Source organism: Chinchilla lanigera, unplaced genomic scaffold, assembly GCF_000276665.1.
Source record: "Chinchilla lanigera isolate Chin_1 unplaced genomic scaffold, ChiLan1.0 scaffold00131, whole genome shotgun sequence".
Taxonomy (NCBI): domain Eukaryota; kingdom Metazoa; phylum Chordata; class Mammalia; order Rodentia; family Chinchillidae; genus Chinchilla; species Chinchilla lanigera.
Window position 1 is genome coordinate 594,339 of NW_004955532.1, and position 18,503 is coordinate 612,841.

General features: G+C 51.7%; 1 protein-coding gene across 1 annotated transcript in view; it reads right to left on the minus strand.

Annotated features, from left to right (window-relative positions):
* Positions 1-12,258: 12,258 nt before the first annotated feature.
* Positions 12,259-18,503, minus strand: part of Pfkfb4 (6-phosphofructo-2-kinase/fructose-2,6-biphosphatase 4) — a 37,642-nt gene continuing 31,397 nt past the window's right edge. Inside the window, exons 11-15 of the mRNA XM_013507571.1 lie at positions 16,122-16,226; positions 14,439-14,568; positions 14,286-14,348; positions 13,370-13,434; positions 12,259-12,364 (exon numbers count right to left, since the gene is read on the minus strand). Of these exons, the coding sequence (XP_013363025.1) occupies positions 12,305-12,364; positions 13,370-13,434; positions 14,286-14,348; positions 14,439-14,568; positions 16,122-16,226 (423 nt within the window). The 3' untranslated portion in view covers positions 12,259-12,304. The remainder of the gene's footprint in view (positions 12,365-13,369; positions 13,435-14,285; positions 14,349-14,438; positions 14,569-16,121; positions 16,227-18,503) is intronic.

Below are 18,503 nucleotides of genomic sequence, written 5' to 3' on the forward strand. Positions count from 1 at the left end.
ATACCACAGAACTTTGCAAATACATGGAAATTAAATAATATCTTCTTGAATAATCAGTGGGTCACAGATGAAATCAAGAAATTAGTTTCTCCAAATGATAATGCCAGTACAACATACCAGAACTATGGGACACAATAAAAGTAGTCTAAAGAGGGAAGCTTTTAACAGTTAGTTCCCACATCAGAAAAACAGAGCAAGCTCAAATAAATAACCTAATTATGAACCTCAGTGTTGTAGAAAAACACGAACAATCCAAACCAAAGCTAGTACAGGGGAGGAAAATATAAAGAGCAGAGCAGAAATTACAGTAATTGAGACTACAAAAATACGAAGAATCAATGAACGAAAGAGTTAGCTCTTCGAAAGATTAAGCACAACAGACAAAATCTCAGCCAAACTTATCAAAATAAGAAAAAACCCACATCTAGGCAATTAGAAATGAAAAGGCAAAAATCACATCAGATTCTTCCAAAACCCAGAAGATCATCAGTAACTACATTGAGAACTTGTACTCTAACAGAATGGAAAATTCAGAATAGATAAATTTCCAGATACATTAAACTACCAAAGCTGAACCAAGAAGATATAAATATCCTGAATAATCCAATATCAGTCAACAAAATTGAAGGGGTAATTAAAAAAAAAAAATACCAACTAAGAAAATCCCAGGTCATGGTGAATTCACTGTCAAATTCTATGAGAACTTTAGAGAAGATCTAGTGCCAATACTCCTCAAACTCTTTAAGGAAATCAAAGGGGAAGCAGTACTCACAAAGCCACTCTTGGAAGTAAGCATTATCCTGATTCCAAAACCAGAAAAGGACTAGAATCTCTTCAGTGAACATACATGCAAAAATCCTCAGTAATACAGTGGGAAAAAAATGCAGCAAATCATTAAAAAGCTTATACCCCATGACCAAGTAGGATTCATTCCAAGGATTCAGGGATGGTTCAACATACACAAATCAATAAATGTGATACACCATGTAAACAGAAGCAAGGACGAAAAAACCACACAAGCATCTCAATACACACAGAAAAAGCATCTCACAACCATCCATGATAAAAAAAAAATGAAGAAGATAGCAATACAGATTTTTATCTCAGTCTGATAAAAGCCATCTATGAGAAACCAACAGCCCACATCATATTAAATTTTTAAAAACTTGAAAGCTTTCTTTCTAAAATCAGGAATAAGAGGAGGTTACCCATTATCACCACTTTATACAAGATAGTCTCAAAACATTAGCCAGCACAATTAGTCAAGAGAAAAAAATAAAACAGTCCTCACACAGGGAGCTGAGGATCTTGGCCAGGACCCCAGCACATATGAAATGAATAGACACTTCTCAGATGAAGTACAAACAGCCAGTAACTGTGGGGCATAACACTGCATTAAAACAACCCATCCCATACTTTTCTACTGTAAATTTGTACTTTAGCATAATAGTAACCAGCTGTGCACCTCAGTAGCTGCACCTGAGGGATACAGGAAGCAATCTTTGTGCTTACCCCTTGGCATGATGACTGGGAAGGTGTGTGTATGTGTGCAAAAGTGTCAGACTGGGATTTTTACCTACATAATGCTATAGCTAACAGGGTTTGTGTATGTTTACCTGAGCATCACAGGGGGTAAAATATACCCATACCACTCTTGCATTGTATAAACAAGTATTTTACCATAATGGAATGTGGGTGCGACTCACAGTAGCTGAGCCTGGGGAAAGTAAAACCCCATCTGTGCATTCACCCACCTGGCAGATGAATGGCAAGTCATGTACAGGAAAAGCAGCAACGGGTGAGTTTTGTCCCTGAAATGCTCATTGCTAAAGTTCTGTGCACTTAGGATTTGTTTTCAAAACAAGGTTTTTGCAGTGCATGGTGGCACATGCCTGTAATCCCAGCCCTCAGGAGACTGAGGCAGGAGTATCACTGTACTTTCAAGGCCATCCTGGGCTACACAGTGAGTTCAAGGCCAGCCTAGACTACAGCAAGACTCTGTCTTAAAAAAAGAGTTGTTTTGATTTTTCTGGTAGAAGTAGCCCAGTTCAGTACAATAGCACATGAAAAACCAGATTTGCTTGTTTTGAAGGAGGTCAAAAGTGAATAATCATATCATTCATGCATGAATGATGAAGATGATAAGGGATTTGACAGTGGTCATGTGAGTCAAAGTTCCTGCGGCAGGGAAACGGAGCAGGAATCAACTGATACAGACACAGGGAATGCAGACCTCCTTTATTCAGATGATGAAGACAGCAGCAATGTGAGTACATATCTGACTAATAGAAATGGTACAAAACAGCCAGCCTGAACTGCACAGTGAAACCCTGTCAAAAAAGATAAAGCAAAAACAAATGTATTCACTGTGACACCTCACTAGCTGAACCGAAAGCACTCACAGTTCTGCTGTACTTGCCAGGGCTTTCTCATGGTAATTGCAGGAATGTAAAAGATGGAAAAGCGATAGTTACGGGTTTGAGGTTTGTAGACTAATAATGACATTGAGGAGATCTGGTTTCCTCCAAAATTGCCTGCGGTTTAATGACAAAACCACTCACCAAGAAAGAAAAGGAATTAATAATCTGGCTGCTACCCACTCTTATTTGAGAGCTTTGTGGCTGTCAAGCAATTTATACACCATCTGATTATTTTATTTATTTAGTTAGTTAGTTAGGTACCAGGAATCAAACTCATGACCTTGTACTTGCCAGGCAGGCACTGTGCTGCTGAGCTATATCCCTGGCCCCTACACACCATCTGAATACATGACTACTGAGGAACATCTTGCAGCATTTCATGGTTGCTGTAGCTTTAAGTAGTATATTCCCAAAAAGCCTTCAAAATATGGCATAAGGGGGTGGGGATTTAGCTCAGTGGCACAGTGCCTGCCTGGCAAGTGCAAGGTCGTGAGTTTGATTCATGGTACCAGAAGAAAAACAAAACAGAACAAAAATATGGCATAAAAAATTTATGCCCTTGTAGATGCAAAGACTTGTTATCCTTCCAATTTAGAAATTTATAAACCAGGTGTTATAGTGCACACCTATAATCCCAGCACTCGGGAGGCTGAGGCAGGAGGATTGCGGTGAGTTTGAGGCCAGTCTGGGCTACAAAGTGCGTTCAAGGCCAGTCTGCACTGCATAGTGAGACGCCGTCTCAAAGACAAAAAAAGAAAAAGAAAAAAGAATAATTCATCCTGGAACTCAGCCATTGGGTCCTTATTCATACAGTAATAAACCAAATGATGTTGTGAATAGACTTGCTCCCACCTCCCAAACCAATGAGAATGTGACATTGGGCAATTGGTTTACCAGTTTCCAACTGTTGTTAAATTTGCTAACAGAGCAAAAGTTGACCAGCATAGGTACCATATGCAGGAACAAAGCAGAAATTCCAAATGAGTTGCAATTTCAAAAGAGAATTATATAGTACAATCTTCGGATTTCAGAAAGATATGATGTTGGTCTCGATTATGGCAAAGAAAAAAAAAACTGTTACTGCTGATTGTGCCATGATGGAAATCTTGACAGGGAAACCTCAAGAAAACAGAAGCCCGAGACGGAAACTTTCTACAACAACATCAAAGGTGGAGGAGATGTTGTTGATGGCTTATGCAGCAACTACGTCACTTGGAACACAAAGCAGTGGCCAGTTATTGTTTTACTTGACCCTAAACATGTGTGGCATAAACAGCCTGATAGCCTGATACAAAGAAAATAACAAGTGCAAAGTACCAATGAGAAATTTTCTCAGAGGACTGGGGCTAGAGCTCATAACAGATCATCTACAGCAGAGGAAAAACAAAGGGGATGGAGCTCAGTGGCGCAGCGCCTGCCTGGCAAGCGTGAGGTCCCGAGCTTGATTCCCAGTACTCCCCCAAAAAAGTATTTCTGGCCAGGGAACTATGCAAAAAAACTGTGGAGCACACTGGTGAGCTGACAGGTGAACGGGCAGGTACAGCATCACAAAGACCTACTATGACAACAGGAAAACAAAAAAGATGTCTCGCCCTACAAGAAGGTACAGGAAAATAAAACATGCTATCAGTGTACGTGATACTTGTGTATGGAACATGCAGCTTTCCCGTGTGAAGGCCGCCTTGGGTACGAGTTGAAGCCAAGTATATTTCTGTGGTGGACTCTTGTTTGTGTTTGTATTGTAGTTCACCCAGGTTTCTATTTTTGATGTTATCTTTTAGGTTTCACAAGCAAGTGAACAGCTGATATGAACATGTTGATGTCCTCAGCAATCATTACCTATTTGATATTATTTCATTACTTCCCTGTTAAGTGCATGTTGTATAAAAGGATGCTTGTGACAAAACAGGAAGAGAAGTGAAAACACTATTATATAGGACAACAAAGCTAAGCACACGCACTGTCAGTATAAGTGAGATGTGTGCCTGGAGCATGCAGTTGTCACGTGTGAAGACTGCCTTGGGGGTGACAGTTGAAGCCAAGATTATTTTTGTGGTAGAGTTCCACTGGATATAAACCCAACCGAAGGGCAGGGGCCCTTGTGTTCCCCATAAGGGCATTTTGCTGACCAGTCTGGTCTTTTCCATGTGCGCACTGGTCTGCCTGCCTCCTGAGAATCCATTCTTTGCCCAGAAAGGAGAAGAGAGAGGGTCTCCCTTATCTTTCTGGGTTGCTGGATTCTTACTTCTGCTGAGGTCTCTGCAGTTCTCTGAGCTGCTGGTGCTTCTAACGTCTGCGGAGGTCACGGGCTGCTGTGTAGTAAAGCCCCTCGGCTCGCTGTCCAGTGATGTCTGTGGAGGTCCGGCGTCCTCCAGCCTGGCTCACCAGATGTTACAGGTGAATGGGCCAACAGTATACCAGGTTCTCGTGTACAGCAAGGGGAGTATTGCCAAGCACACACCAGTAGTAACAAGCAGCTACATTTACTGAAGATCACGGGAAAGCTAGCAACCGCAACAGAAAAAAGGCCAAAAGGCTGGTAATTCAGGATTTCAGAGTTTAAAGGGCAGACACCTCCGATTTCTGGTGCCTCCTACAGAATCTCCCATGGTGCCAGTGCTCTGGCACCTGCGGTCTTGCCAGTCTAGGTTTTTACTTATTTTTTTTTCCTCTCTCTCTCAGGATAAAGGAAACAGGACCATCTGTTGCGCGCTGCCCAGGGTTAGGTGGGGGAAGGGAGTGGCGAATCAGCTCCTCTGTGTCTCCCGGGAGGAGCCCCACTCCTCCCCAACCCCCCAGCCTCTTCTTCCAGAGTCCGCCCAGTGTCACAGCGCTAAACACTACCGCACTGGTGATTCATGTCTTACCTACCGTTCAGGCCTCTTCAGCTCAGACTTGACGTCTATCCAGCATTTCATCTAAACTCACCTTTGGCTGAACTTCTGGCCCCATCCCCAAGTCACCTGCCTCCTCCTCCCCTCCTGCTCTGGAAGCAGACTCCGATTCACCCAGGTGTCCCCAGGCACCACCGCAGCCGGAAGGCTAGGCTTTGGGAAGAAGGGTCTCCCGGGGAAGACACAAGAGCGTGGGAAGGGTTTCTAGAGCCTTAAAATATGTATAAATAATAAAATAAATGTAACGCCCCTACTTCGCGGATTTTCACCTATCGTGGGGGTCTCCAGAACGTATCTCCCGCAACAAGTGAGGGATCACTTCTATATGCTGAAGCTGGAGGTGTCCTTCAGTGGTACTGTCACCAGGTTTGAGGGTGCTGGAGTGCCCTTCTACAAGTTTTCCCTTGTTTTTCTCTGTCCTGGACAAAGAATTTGTCAAGGCCAGTGTAAATGGTAGCAAAGTTTTGCATTTATTTATTTTTAAGTTTTGCATTTATTAAAGGTAGGAAAAGAAACAGGCTCTGCAGCTGGGCGTGGCGTCATACACCTGTAATGCTAGCACTCAGGAGGCTGAGGCAGGAGGATTGCTACACGTTTGAGGCCAGCCTGAGCTCTGTGAGTTCAAGTCCAGCCTGAACTACATAGTGACATTCTGCCTCAAAAGAAATAAAGAAAAAGACAGACAGACAGACAGAAAGAAAGAGAGACAGGCTCCGTAGAGTGAGTATGGGCCAAGTAAGAGTAGGAAATAAGTACACACTACAAGAAAGAGTGGCTACTGTAAAGGGACACAGCAGCAAAAACTCAAGGTGGATTGTCCTTTTTGTATCTCCAACTTCTCAGGTGACATCAGGTCTAGGTTATCCTGTCAAAACCCCGCTCAAATTTTCATGGAAGTCCTGGGATTACAGGCGTGCACCACCATGACCAGCCTAAAAATTATTTCTTTTTCTTTGGTACCAAGAATCAAACTCAGGACCTTGTGCTTGCCAGGCAGGTGCTTGTGCCGCTGAGCTACATCCCCGGCTCAATAAATGGGTTTTAATCAAAGACGTAACCCCTCAGTCCAGTCAGCCCAAGCGGAGAGAACCCTGCCTGGCTCTCTGAAGCACCCCAGTTCTACCATGCGTCTCTGCACGGATCCTAGCCTCCGTTCTATTAGTGCTACAACTCAGGTGTTTCTCACCTCCAGGATGGAATCACCTGCTGCGCACACATTCACGTTTACTGGTACAATCCTCCACGCTGTTCCACCCGTCTCTCCCCGCCAAGGCCCGACTTTCACCTGAAACCACAGGGCCTTTTCAGTCACCTACAGGCACTATTCTGTCAGGCACATTAAATGTTTGGGACCATTCAGACGGAAAATTTAAGTATCTCTTTGGCAGTCATAGTCAATTTTGTCCATCCAGTCAAGGTGTTTTCTTCCTCGGTGGGACCAGCACCTATCTGTGTCTTCCCACCAACTGGAGCGGGGCGTACACACCGGTAGATCTTACCCCCAAAATAAAAATAGCGCCAGGGAACCAGAGCCTGCTGCCTGGACATCACTGCTACAGCAAACAGGAACAGCTGGTCTAACAATCTCTTTCCCTACTACCACTCCTTATCTCAAGGCGTATCTCAAAGCCCTGAGATGACTGAGGCCATTGTTACTGGAAGGGCACATTTATAGAACAGCAGACTTGCAGGCGTATTATAGCAAAAGTTAGAAATCCATTAGAGGCCTGTGATCACAGGCTCCTGCAGCCTGTCACGTAGCTGGCTGACTGCATTCATTCAGCCTGACTGTCTAGGCCCAGATGTTCCCCCTGAACAATGCGTGGGGTCGAACTGACTGTGTCTGGCTTGTGTTTTCAAAATATGCAGTGATTCCAACTTGGAGTCAAGGACTTCAAGGACATCATGTTTGGGGGAAGACTGGCCCCAGTCAAGGACACTTCTTCTTTTTTTTTTGTCTTTTTGAGACAGGGTTTCACTATGTAGTTCAGGCTGGCCATGAGCTCACTTTGTAGCCCAGGCTGGTTTTAAACTCACAAGGATCCTCCTGCCTCAGCCTCTCGAGTGCTGGGATTACAGGTGTGTGCCACCACGCCAGGCTCAAGGACATTTTCAACTCTACCTACTCTTCTCAGGCCCCCTCCCTCCCAGAATGTTCCTGTACAATTCTGCCTGGCAATATTGACTTAATTCTTGTATTCCATGTAACCAATCATGTAAAAACCTGCCGTCAGGTTTGTCCTTCCCGCTTGCAAACCATATTTAAACTTACACCAAACCTGACTCTGGGCTGGTGATGTGAACCTCTGGATTCCCCAGCCCACTAGCGTAATAAAAGTTGCCTTCTAGCTCCTCAGTGCAAAGAGTCTTCCACTTGCTTTGATGTTGGGTTTCTGCAACATTACTGTACAATCCCAAACTGATTCTCTGGCATCAGGATACATCTTCCTAGGAAAAAACGCTGTTTTTGCACAAATCAATTGGGCATAGTATAAGACGCAGCTAAAAGACCTACTGAAAGGCCCTCAGAAATTAGACAGCGTATGTCCAACTCGGACTGATGTCTAAGGATGGACTGCATGGCTTCTTCCCTTAGCAGGACGGCCAGTCTGTATAATCCTCCTCTTATTTGGGCCCTGTCTTTTCAGACTCCCGTCACAGTTCTTACAAGACCTCATCTGACCTGGGTGTGGTGGCACATGCCTGTAATCCCAGCACTAAGGAGGCTGAGGCAGGAGGATCGGTGCGAGTTCGAGGCCAGCCTGGGCTATAAAGTGAGCTCAAGGCCATTCTCAACTGCATAGCAAGACCCTGTCTCAAAAAGACAAAAATATAAAAAGACCCCCATCTGAACAATCACTAATCGGCAGTAGTTGCCCCACCCTATGGAACAGTTCCCCAAGGTTTTGACCTTTTTTATTTTTTGTTACCAGGAATTGCACTCAGGACCTTGTGCTTGCCAGGCAGGAGCTTGTTCCCCAAGGTTTTTCTTCCCTGGGTTGCCCACTCAGCCCACGTGTCACGCAGGAAGCAGCGAGGAAATCCAACTCCCATCTTCCTTTTTCTTCTTATTTTTCCTTTCTGTTTATATTTTAAAAAGAGATGAGAATGTCAGGCTCAACTCCGGTGGGACTTTCCAGCACCCAAACAGGGGTTTATCACCACTGGGTTGCCCACTCAGCCCACGTGTCACGCAGGAAGCAGCGAGGAAATCCAACTCCCATCTTCCTTCTTCTTCTTATTTTTCCTTTCTGTTTATATTTTAAAAAGAGATGAGAATGTCAGGCTCAACTCCGGTGGGACTTTCCAGCACCCAAACAGGGGTTTGTCACCACTGGCATCATTCTCAGAAAAAAAAAAAAAATCCAGCTGAGCACTGGTACTATTGCCCTCAGTAAACACCAACCAGGACATCATAAGGAAAAGGTAGGACAGAACACGGAACCTTCCAAGCGCCAGGACATCTGAAAACATCCACACGTTCACATTGGACGCTTTGAGGGCTTTGACCACTGAGGCCAGACACCGACAACTCTGATTACAGATGTTTGCTCAGATCTCACCTGAAGTCCCTGACCCCCTTCCCAGATACCGTGCCTGATCTCCTCACTGACCCCTTTGGCCAAGCCCTATAAAAACGGCTGTTTTTCTCTGCACCCCACAGCCGGCCTTTCCACCCTCTGTCTGCCTGCACCCAGGCCCGACAAATTTCACCATGCTGCCTTTACCCAAGGCTTGAGGTCTCTGCTGGTCGCCTGACTTGCCCCGTTCCTTACAGGAACAACCGGAGACACTGGCGTATGCCCTGCGGTGCCAGCTGGCAGTCCTCAGTCAGGCCCTGTACCAGGAGCAGCCCTCACCTAGGAGCTCCCCCTGGTTTTCCCTGCAACCCTGAACCACAGGTAGTTGAGCACTGTACCAAAGCCGTAGCTCTTGCAGTCAATTAGCACCCAGCTGCCAGCACTGGTGAGCGCCTCCACGGGGCCGCTGAGCATGGCGCCGAGCACAGCGTCCTATCCAAGGGCACGCAGAGCATGAAGTACACCGACTGTGGCTGCCACGGGGTCGGAGGCCTCCGCCGGTATGCCGGCTGGAGGGGGGTGGGCTTCAGCAGCCCCGGACTCTGCGCCCTCCCGCCAGACCCTTTAGCGTAGCGAACACACCCACTTGCCACTGATCTGCAAAACCAGGCCTCCGCCCCGCCGCGCTTGGCCCGCCCAGACGCGAGCACCGGGCGGTGTGCCCCTCGGCCCCGCCGCCAAGACGCACATCTGTTGGTCATGGCCCTGGTAAACTCCAGGTTGCGCGACCCGAGGCCTGCCTACCTCCTTCTTCAGCCTCACGGTGCCTCTGACCTCGGACAGCCGCTTCTCATACACCGGGCTCAGCGCTTCTAAAACGCCGCTGTGCACCGCGCATCAGGGATTCTGCTGGAGGACACCGGCACTGAAACAGCTCCCAGATCTCAGCGTCGATGCCGGACTCCCAGCTGACCGCAGGGCTGAGCTGCGGCATGAGAGGGGTGCACAGACCACGGCGTGTGGTCTTGACGATCATCCGAACAGTCTGACCTACGGGGCTCTAGATTCCAGAAGCCCAACACTTAGATAAGGAGACTCTGAGGCCCACTAACCTGCCTGCCACAGACAGGACCCCCTCAATTTTCCAGATAAAATCACCCACAAGCCCAGAGGCCCAGGAAGGACCTCGGGTGCCCACGTGTGCCCGGCCCAGGCCTCACTCCGAGGAGACACGACACCCCTCCAGTGAGGGCGCTACCAGGGGTGGGGGCGGAAGTCAGGGTTCCAATTCAGACCTATGGGAAAGACCAGAACACGGGTCCTCTACGGGGCTACAGGAGGAATACCTTGGGATGGAAAAGTAGCTACAAAATAAACTTAAATGGTTAGGTTCTAAAAAGTATTTATTGCAAAGAATGCTGGACACAGTCCCATTTGTGGCTGAGAACCAGTTCTGCTCTCTCCTGGGAAAGCAGGACCTCTGCGGGACCTCGGACACATCAACCCTTCCAGCTAAAAGCTGGCAGCCAGCTGAGCGTGGCACTGCCACACAGAGGCTGCTCCAGGGCAGAGACAGGCAGAGGCTGTGACTGCACACCCGGCCCCCAGATCTCCCTCTGCCCTGTCTCCAGCCCCCAGAGAGCATCCCTGTCCCTTCACTCCTGCCTCCCCTCGGTACTCGGAGAACAAAGTCCTGTGTGACTTGCCTTTTTGTCCTTATGAGACAGGGTCTCCCTATGCAGTTCAGGCTGGCTGTGAGCTCACTCTGTAGCCCAGGCTGGTCTCGAACTCGCAAGGATCCTCCTGCCTCAGCCTCCCGAGTGCTAGGATAACAGGCGTGTGCCACCACGCCCGGCATGTGTGACTTGCCCAGGGGACATCCAGATGCACATGAGCAGCCACTGACCAAAGGGACCCACTATGGCTAACCAGTGAGTATACCCAGGTGGCGGAAGTCCTTGGAACCCTGAGAAACACCATCAAAGGCTACAGCCCCATGTTGCAAAGCCAAATGAGTGGGCCTGGGGCCTGGGGAGGGGTTCAGAGCTCTGATAGGAGACGACTCCAGGAGGAAGGTCCTCCTGCAGCCCTATCCCAGGCATCTCTCCCTGTGTGTGTCCACGCTGTAGCAGCCCATGGGAATGAGAGGGCAAAGGTGAGGGGCAGGTGCCCTGATCTTCCCCGGGGGCAGGTGGTGCCTGTAGACTGCAAAGCCCCATGGGCTGTAAAAGGGAGGCTGCTCCGCCAGGCACAGGCCTGGAAAGGTGCTGGGTACGGGGTGAGGCTGCGCCAGAGGCCTGACGCCCTTAAAGCCACCTGCGGACAGCAGGGCCCCGACTGCTAGTCCAGGTACGTTCTGGCCCCACCCCGCAGCGTGCCGGGCGCTCTGCTGGGCAGCAAGGAGCTGGAGCCAGAACCCACGGCCCGGACCTAAAAGAGCTCAGGGGCATGACAGATGCCAGGCTTCGTAAGGCCCTTCTCCCCTGGCTCACACGTGCATACCCCGAGCTGTATCAGGGCTAGAGAAATCCTCCCTCAGCCGGGGGCTACCTCAGGGTTCCATCCTTTCCTTAGTCCCCCAGGGAGAGGCCCATAAGCACTGGCACGGGTTTTAGGGACCACTGCGAGGCTTCAGCAGCATTCAGACGTGCAATCAGTGGACGTCCACCGGTGCACACTCCGGGGTGGACAGAGGCCGCCACGGCAGAGGCTCCCTCGCCGCCCGCCCGTGCGCAGCGGCCCTGTCCATGTGGCTCCACTGTGAGCATCTCAGCTGGGAAGCAGATCCTCCCAGTCCAGTGTATGTCCAGTCAGTACGGGGCGGCCACAGACCTGCACCCAGCCCCGGCCCCCAACAGGGGCTTCTTCCCCCCACAACGCGCTGCAGGGGCACGCGGCCTTCCTGAGCCCACCCAAGACGAGCAACACGGACTCAGGACGCGCCGGTGGCCCCACTCCTTGGTTCTGGGCAAGGAAGCACCGGGAGGACTCTCCCCGTCACCTACAGGAGCAGACGCTCAGGATCCCACGAGGACCTGCCCCGGGCTCAGCAAGGAGCCCCCGAGAGCAGAGGAGAGGCGCTGCAGGCTCCACCGCGGGCAGCAGGGCCGCAGCAGGGCCCTCTCGGTGACACTTTCCCCTGCACGGTCAGAGCCACACACCTCACCAGCCAGCTGGCCTGCAGACAGCGGCCATCTGAGAACTGCAACGCAGCAGCTAGGGGCTGGCACCCTTGCCCTCCCCGAGCAGCGCGTCTGGCCTGGTGATTCTGAACGGCAAGTCAGCAGCCATGGCAACCGTCACTACCATCAAGGAGCCAGATGGGCTTCGCCAGGGGCTCGGGGTGCTGCCGGTCCTACACAGCTTTGAGAGTTCCCGTAAGGTCCCCGTCACACACTCCGCGGGGCGTGGAATGACCTCGTTCACAGACATCTACGCCCGCCCAGGCATCGCAGTGGATGAGACGCGGTCACTGGTGAGCGGGGACTGTGACGAGGGCTTCCTCCGGAGGCCGAGAGATGTCCACATTCTGCACGACAGGAACACAGAACACTCACCCGCCAGCAGAAACAGGTGCCACGCCTGCTGCCTGCTTTCCTCAGCTCTGTGGCCGGAGGGACAGTCACACACCCCGACCTCTGGAGCCTGCGCCATGGGATCCCAACCCTGACCCGGGAGCGCGGGTCACGGGTTCCCGGCACACAGCGGGCGCTCAGACCGCGGGCTGCCCGCTGCAGCGGGCTACCCGCGCTGCTGGAGAGGAAGCAGTGGTTCTGGGAAGAACCTCAAGAGCTTCCACCGTGAACAAGGCCCCAAAGCTGGACGCGGGGCACACACCTGAAATCCGAGCACTCAGGAGGCTGGGGAAGGAGGACTGCTGAGAGTTAAAGGTCAAAACACAAACAATCAAATGCAAAAAAGGACCTCAGAGAACACAGGCAGGAAGCACCCTTCTGCAAAAACGTCTCCAACAAGGCACAGTATCTTTTCTGTTTGTGTGCTTCTTTGTTTGGTTTTTTGACACAGAATCTTGCTATGCAGTTCAGGCTGGCCTCGAACTCACTATGGAGCCCGTGCTGGCCTCGAACTCGTGGTAATTCTCCTGCCTCAGCCTCCCGAGTGCTAGGATAACAGACAAGCAGTACCACGTCCAATGGTTTCATTTTAATGTTCTAAAGTGCTCCAGTTAGAGAAGGTGCTCATGCCGCCTGGGCTGGGGCTGGGTGTGCGGAAGAATTCCCGCCTGCCCCCTGGAGCCTCCTCCTCTTTGTCAGACCTCTGCAGTGACGCTGCAGGGGATTCAGCCGTACCCGGACTCAGGCTCTTCCTGCCTCGGTGGCCCACATCCAGGCCCTCCTCCTCCCAAGGCAGCTGGCCTCGGGGCACCTGACCGACCCTCAGCCCACCACACAGCAGATGCTGCGGCAGAGAACAGCCTTGGCAGAAGACCAAGAGAAGAGCCCCAACAGGGGCGCTGCACCGTGGAGCCTGGCCCCAGGCACAGGCCCGCGCCCAGCAGTGACCCCAGGGCTACCTGCGGCCTGTTGCGGTGCGTGTTCACAGCCGCCACGTTCAGGAATATGGGCTCCACTTTACAACCTGCCAAAGGGAAGGGGCGGATGCAGTCCCACCGCGGGACGCAGCCTCAGCCACGGTGGGCGCAGGAGGCCGGGGCTCGAGCCGGGGTGCGAGCGGGAGCGGGTGCTGACCTTCACTCCGGCCCCCACCTCCAGCAGCCCCAGGGGAGACAGGATGTGCGACCGTGCAGACAGAGACCCCAAGGACTGTCCCAGGAGCCGCAGGTGCTCAGAGCGGAACAGGCCTGCTCACCACGGGCACGCTGAGCTTGGGACCCCAAGCATCCCCACCCCGACACACACAGCCAGTCAGGCTCAGCTTGGGCAGAGCGCTCACTGCAAGGGGGACGAGGGGGACGAGGGGGTGATCGCAGTGGAAGGACACCAGCGGCCAGAGCTTCGCCCTCCGTGAACACTGTGTCCCGGGAGATCAGGAAGCCGCCCGAGGCCTCTGCTGGTGCACTGGGAGACGTGCTGGACACAAACCACTCGCACCCAGAACAGCTGGAGGCCCCGCCCCGCCCTGGGAGCCCCTGGTGCTGTGGGGGTTTTGGATACAACAGCAGAAAAGCCCCGTGTGCCGGTGGGTGGGTGACGGTTAAGGAATGGTCCCCTGGAGGCTTCGTGTGGTCGCATCAACTTCTCACTCTGTGATACTCAGCACTGAACGCAGGGCATGACGCACACCACGGTGTGAACTCTTAGCTACGCCCCAAACCCAACGTGAAATTCTTTATAACCAACTTAAAAGGCACAGTGGGAAGAGGAGCGAGAGCGGCCCGGGGGGACTGACACGCATTTGTCGAAAGCACGGGACCCTGCAGAGAGCCCGGCTTGCAGTGACCCAGGGGCGGCCGTGGGGAGCTCCCTTACCGTAGGCCACAGGGGTGAGCTTCAGGACCGTGTGCAGCGGACACTTGAGGTAGGGCAGCTGTTCTGTGGGCACGGAAGGGAGGGTGACATGTGGGGGTGCCCAGGGACGGACTCTCACGCGCGCGCACCCACCTCCCTAGGCAAGGCCCTCACCCGCCGCCTTGTCGAGGAAGTAGGCCAGCAGGCAGCGCATCACAGCCTGGTGGCAGATGACCAGCACGTTCTCCTGCCTCTCCAGCTCCATGATAACAGGCTCCAGCCGCTGCACCAGGTCCTCATAGGACTGCAAGGGCAGAAGGGAAGGCGTCTGAGGCTGCTCCAGGGGCAGGAAGGGAAGCCCCTGGACCGTGGGCCACCTCCCCACCGTGGAGAGTGCAGCCCCAGCATCTGCCAGCCTGGCTCCTGAGGGCAAGGCGGACAGCTGCCCCCAGAGGATGGCCACGGTGAGACGTCTGGCTTGGCGAGGAAGCTGGTGGGTATGAGGATGGGCCACCCAAGGAAGGGCCTCTCCCCACTCCTACAGGCACGGCCTGGTAGGACCGAGAGGACCCAGCCCCAGGCTTCCTCCCCAGGGGCCACCTCCTGCCCGCCCATGCCAAACCTCCAGGATGAACTCCCCGTACTGTGACGGTGGCTGGCAGAGAAGGCAGACAAGGTGCACAGGGGCGGTGGGAGGGAAGCAGAAGCCCCAGAGCTCCCTCTGGAACGGGGCTGCCAGAAACCCCCGAGGTCCTCGTGAACGCCATGGCCGGCCTGTGGGACACCCTCCCCGTGGGATACCCTCCCCGTCACCATGGGAACGCGCACTTGGACTCCGCTGGTCCCTGGCTCAACATTTCCATCGGCGGACTTAGAGATTTCTCACCAGGAAACTGGGCCTTCCTGGGAGCGGAGTTTTACTCCCCCACATGCAATGCGCAGTGCTTAAAGTCGGGCTCCAGCGGCTGAGCTCAGTGTGGCCCACACTCTAACGCGGAGGCCGTGACAACACACTGCTTCGCGCTTACCCGGTGGCTCTGGGGAAACCCTACATCAATTCTCTCGGGAACTTCCTAACCGACTGTGATCCGACTAGTTCTAAATCCGAACTGTCCCTTACCGGATGGTGCTGGGGACATTCGCGCTCCTCAGAGCCGCTCTATTCCTGAGGACGGCACAGCACACCCTGGGGGCCACCCGCCGGCAGGAAGCCCCTGTGCACGCACATGCGCAGATACACACGGTGCGTCTTTTTCTGTCTTTTCGAAGGCTGGAGATCTAACTGGGGCCTGAGACACACCAGGCAAAGGTTTACCACTAAGCCATACCCCAGCCCCCTCTGGGGGGAGTTTGTTTGATCACTGTCCAAGCCCAGCTCCCAGAAGGGAGAGGAGCTGCCCAAGTCAAGGGGACCCCTGGGTCCTGACCCGGGCCCAGGCTGACCAAGGCGTCTGCCTGAGGAAAGCGGACAAGGGCAGGCTGCCTGTGGTGGCCGCAGTCTACCCAGGGAAGGGCTGGGGGGCTAGGACCCAGGCTGGGTGAGCCGAGCTGCAGGGAGCACGAGGTCGCTGTGACGAGGGGCAGCACCCAGAGGAGAGGTGAGGGCGTGGGGCAGAGACACAGCCGGCAAGACCTGGATCTCTGTGCCGGCAGAGACTGCATCGGACTCCTTGGCCACTCGGGCGCCCTGGGAAGGGCTGGCCGGGGGATGCCGGCGGACTCTGAGCTACCCTGGGTCCTAGGAAGCCAGGGCCCCTCAGCTCGGCTCACGTTCGGGCTCACAGCCAAGCCCTCAGCCACAGGCGGTGCTCCCAGGCGGCTGCAGGTGGCAGTGCCGAGTCCCCAAGACCCACCTACCTCCCCCTTGGGGTACCGATACCGGTACTTGTCCTGGTCCCGCAGGGCAAACTCCAGTGGATAATGATCCTGAATCTCCTCGTAGGTCATTTCTTCGCAGACACCCTGGGGAGACACACAGACATCACACCTCATCTTCCACCTCGGGCCTACACAGCCGTGAGGAGCGGCAGACGGAGGAGACCAGTTTACAGGGCACCTCCTGGGCTCTCTGAAGTTTGGCCTGTTTAGAACAGGCCCCTCAGAACACTGAGCATGGTGGCAGCCGCCAGTCTCTGATAAGCTATCAGAGGAGATGGGGGTGGGGCCAGCCTGCAATCCCAGAACTCAGGAGGCAGAGGCAGGAGGGTCCTTGCAAGTTCGAGGCCAGCCTGAAATACATAGCGAGACCCTGCCTCAAAAAGCCAAAAAGCAAAAACACAAAAAAACAGCAACAAAAAAGAGAAGGACCATTCTCCTCTACCATCCATCATCCATCCACCCAGTTTATGACATGAAAACAAACAAAAATGTTAGCTGTGTGTCTTTTCTATGCAGCAGTAATTGTAATGTAAACCTAAAGCAAAACATCACTTATATCATCAGGACACACACACACACACATGCACACACACGCACACAACATACATTACCTGATACAAAAGTGGAAACAAGACAGAACAAAACCCATCCAACCAACAGAGAAGAACAATGATTAAAAATGCTTAGGTAGCTGGCTGTGGTGGCACACGCCTACAATTCCAGCACTCAGGAGGCTGAGGCAGGAGGATCGCCTCGAGTTTGAGGCCAGCCTGGGCAACATGCGTTTAAGGCAGCCTGCACTACACAGTGAGAGCCTGTCTCTAAAAGATAAAAATTAAAATTATTTTTTAAAACCTCGATCCCCTCCAAAGTTAACCCTTTAAAAAGATTAACAAAATTTATAAAACTATTTTAGCTAAACAGACCATGGACAAAAGAAAAAAAAAAGGCTCAAATTATTAAAGTCAGGAATGTAACTGGGCATGGTGGCACATATCTGTAGTCCCAGCACTCAGGAGGCTGAGGCAGGAGGAGCACTGTAAGTTCAAGGCCAACCTGGGCTACAAAGTGAGTTTGAGACCATCCTGGACTAGATAGTGAGGCCCCATCTCAAAAAAAAAAAGAAGGGGCTGGGGATTTAGCTCAGCGGCACAGCGTCTGCCTGGCAAGCGCAAGGTCGTGAGTTCGATTCCTGGTATTGGAAAAAAATGAAAAAAAAAAAGGATGAAAGGAGACATTACTACCAACCTTACAGAAATGAGGACTATGAGAACGCCATGAACAACTGTATAGAGTAGGCCCTCTGTACCCACGGGCTCCCCATCCATGGGTTCAACTAACTGTGGTTCAAAAATATTTAAAGAAAAACTTGCATCTGTTCTGAAGCTCTACGGACTTTTCCTTATCATTACTCCCTAAATAACACAATGTAACAACTACTCACACCCCGTCTGTGTGGAGGGGAGACTGCTGCGACCCCCTCGGACGCTGCTACTGCGAAGAGGCCGGTGCTGGGGGTGGAGAGCCAGCTTCTCCACCACCAAGCCACACCCGACCCTGCAGGGAACTTTACGTTTACTCTTTTTCCTTTTGAAGTCTGGTCACAGTAGTCTATGAAGCAAACTGACAACAGACAGATGACAGGAAACACATCCTGAGCCTATGTCAGGGATGTGCATCTGAGACTGGAAAAGGTGACGCAGACCCTTACCAGGTACGGGGGCGTCTGCCTATAATCCCAGCTACCTGGGAGGCTGAGGCAGGAGCATTACAAGTTTTAGGACCACCTAGACAATTCAGCGAGACTATGTCTGAAAATCAAATGCAGAACGGCCTTAAATGACTGTGAAGTAAATTATAAAAATTGCTTCTTTTATTCCCAAGTGTTGCGGTGCACGCTTGCAATCCCAGCATTTGGGAGGCTGAGGCAGGAGGACTATCATGAGTTCAAGGCCAATCTGAACTACACAGGGAGTCCCTGCCTCAAAAAACAATTTTTCTTATTTTGTAAAAGTGATATTCCGAAGAAGACGAAAGCAAAACAAGCAAATAAAACTACAACGCTGTACTTTGCCCAATTACATTAATGAGAAAATAGCAGAAAGGAAACAAATGGAAATAACACACCCTCATCCTTCCCAGCAGTGAATTATTTTCCTGTTACCAACTTCAACAAGTGTGTTCTACTTATTTCTCTATTTATGTGATCTTGCTAAGGAATGTCTTTGAAAGCTTTAAAGTAATGACTAATAGAATAAGAACACTGCCTAAGTTCCAAATCACAGAAAAGGCACGCCCCCAGAGAAAAACTGGAATAAAGAGAAAATGTCATGATAATGAAAGCAAAAACTGCCAGTTCTC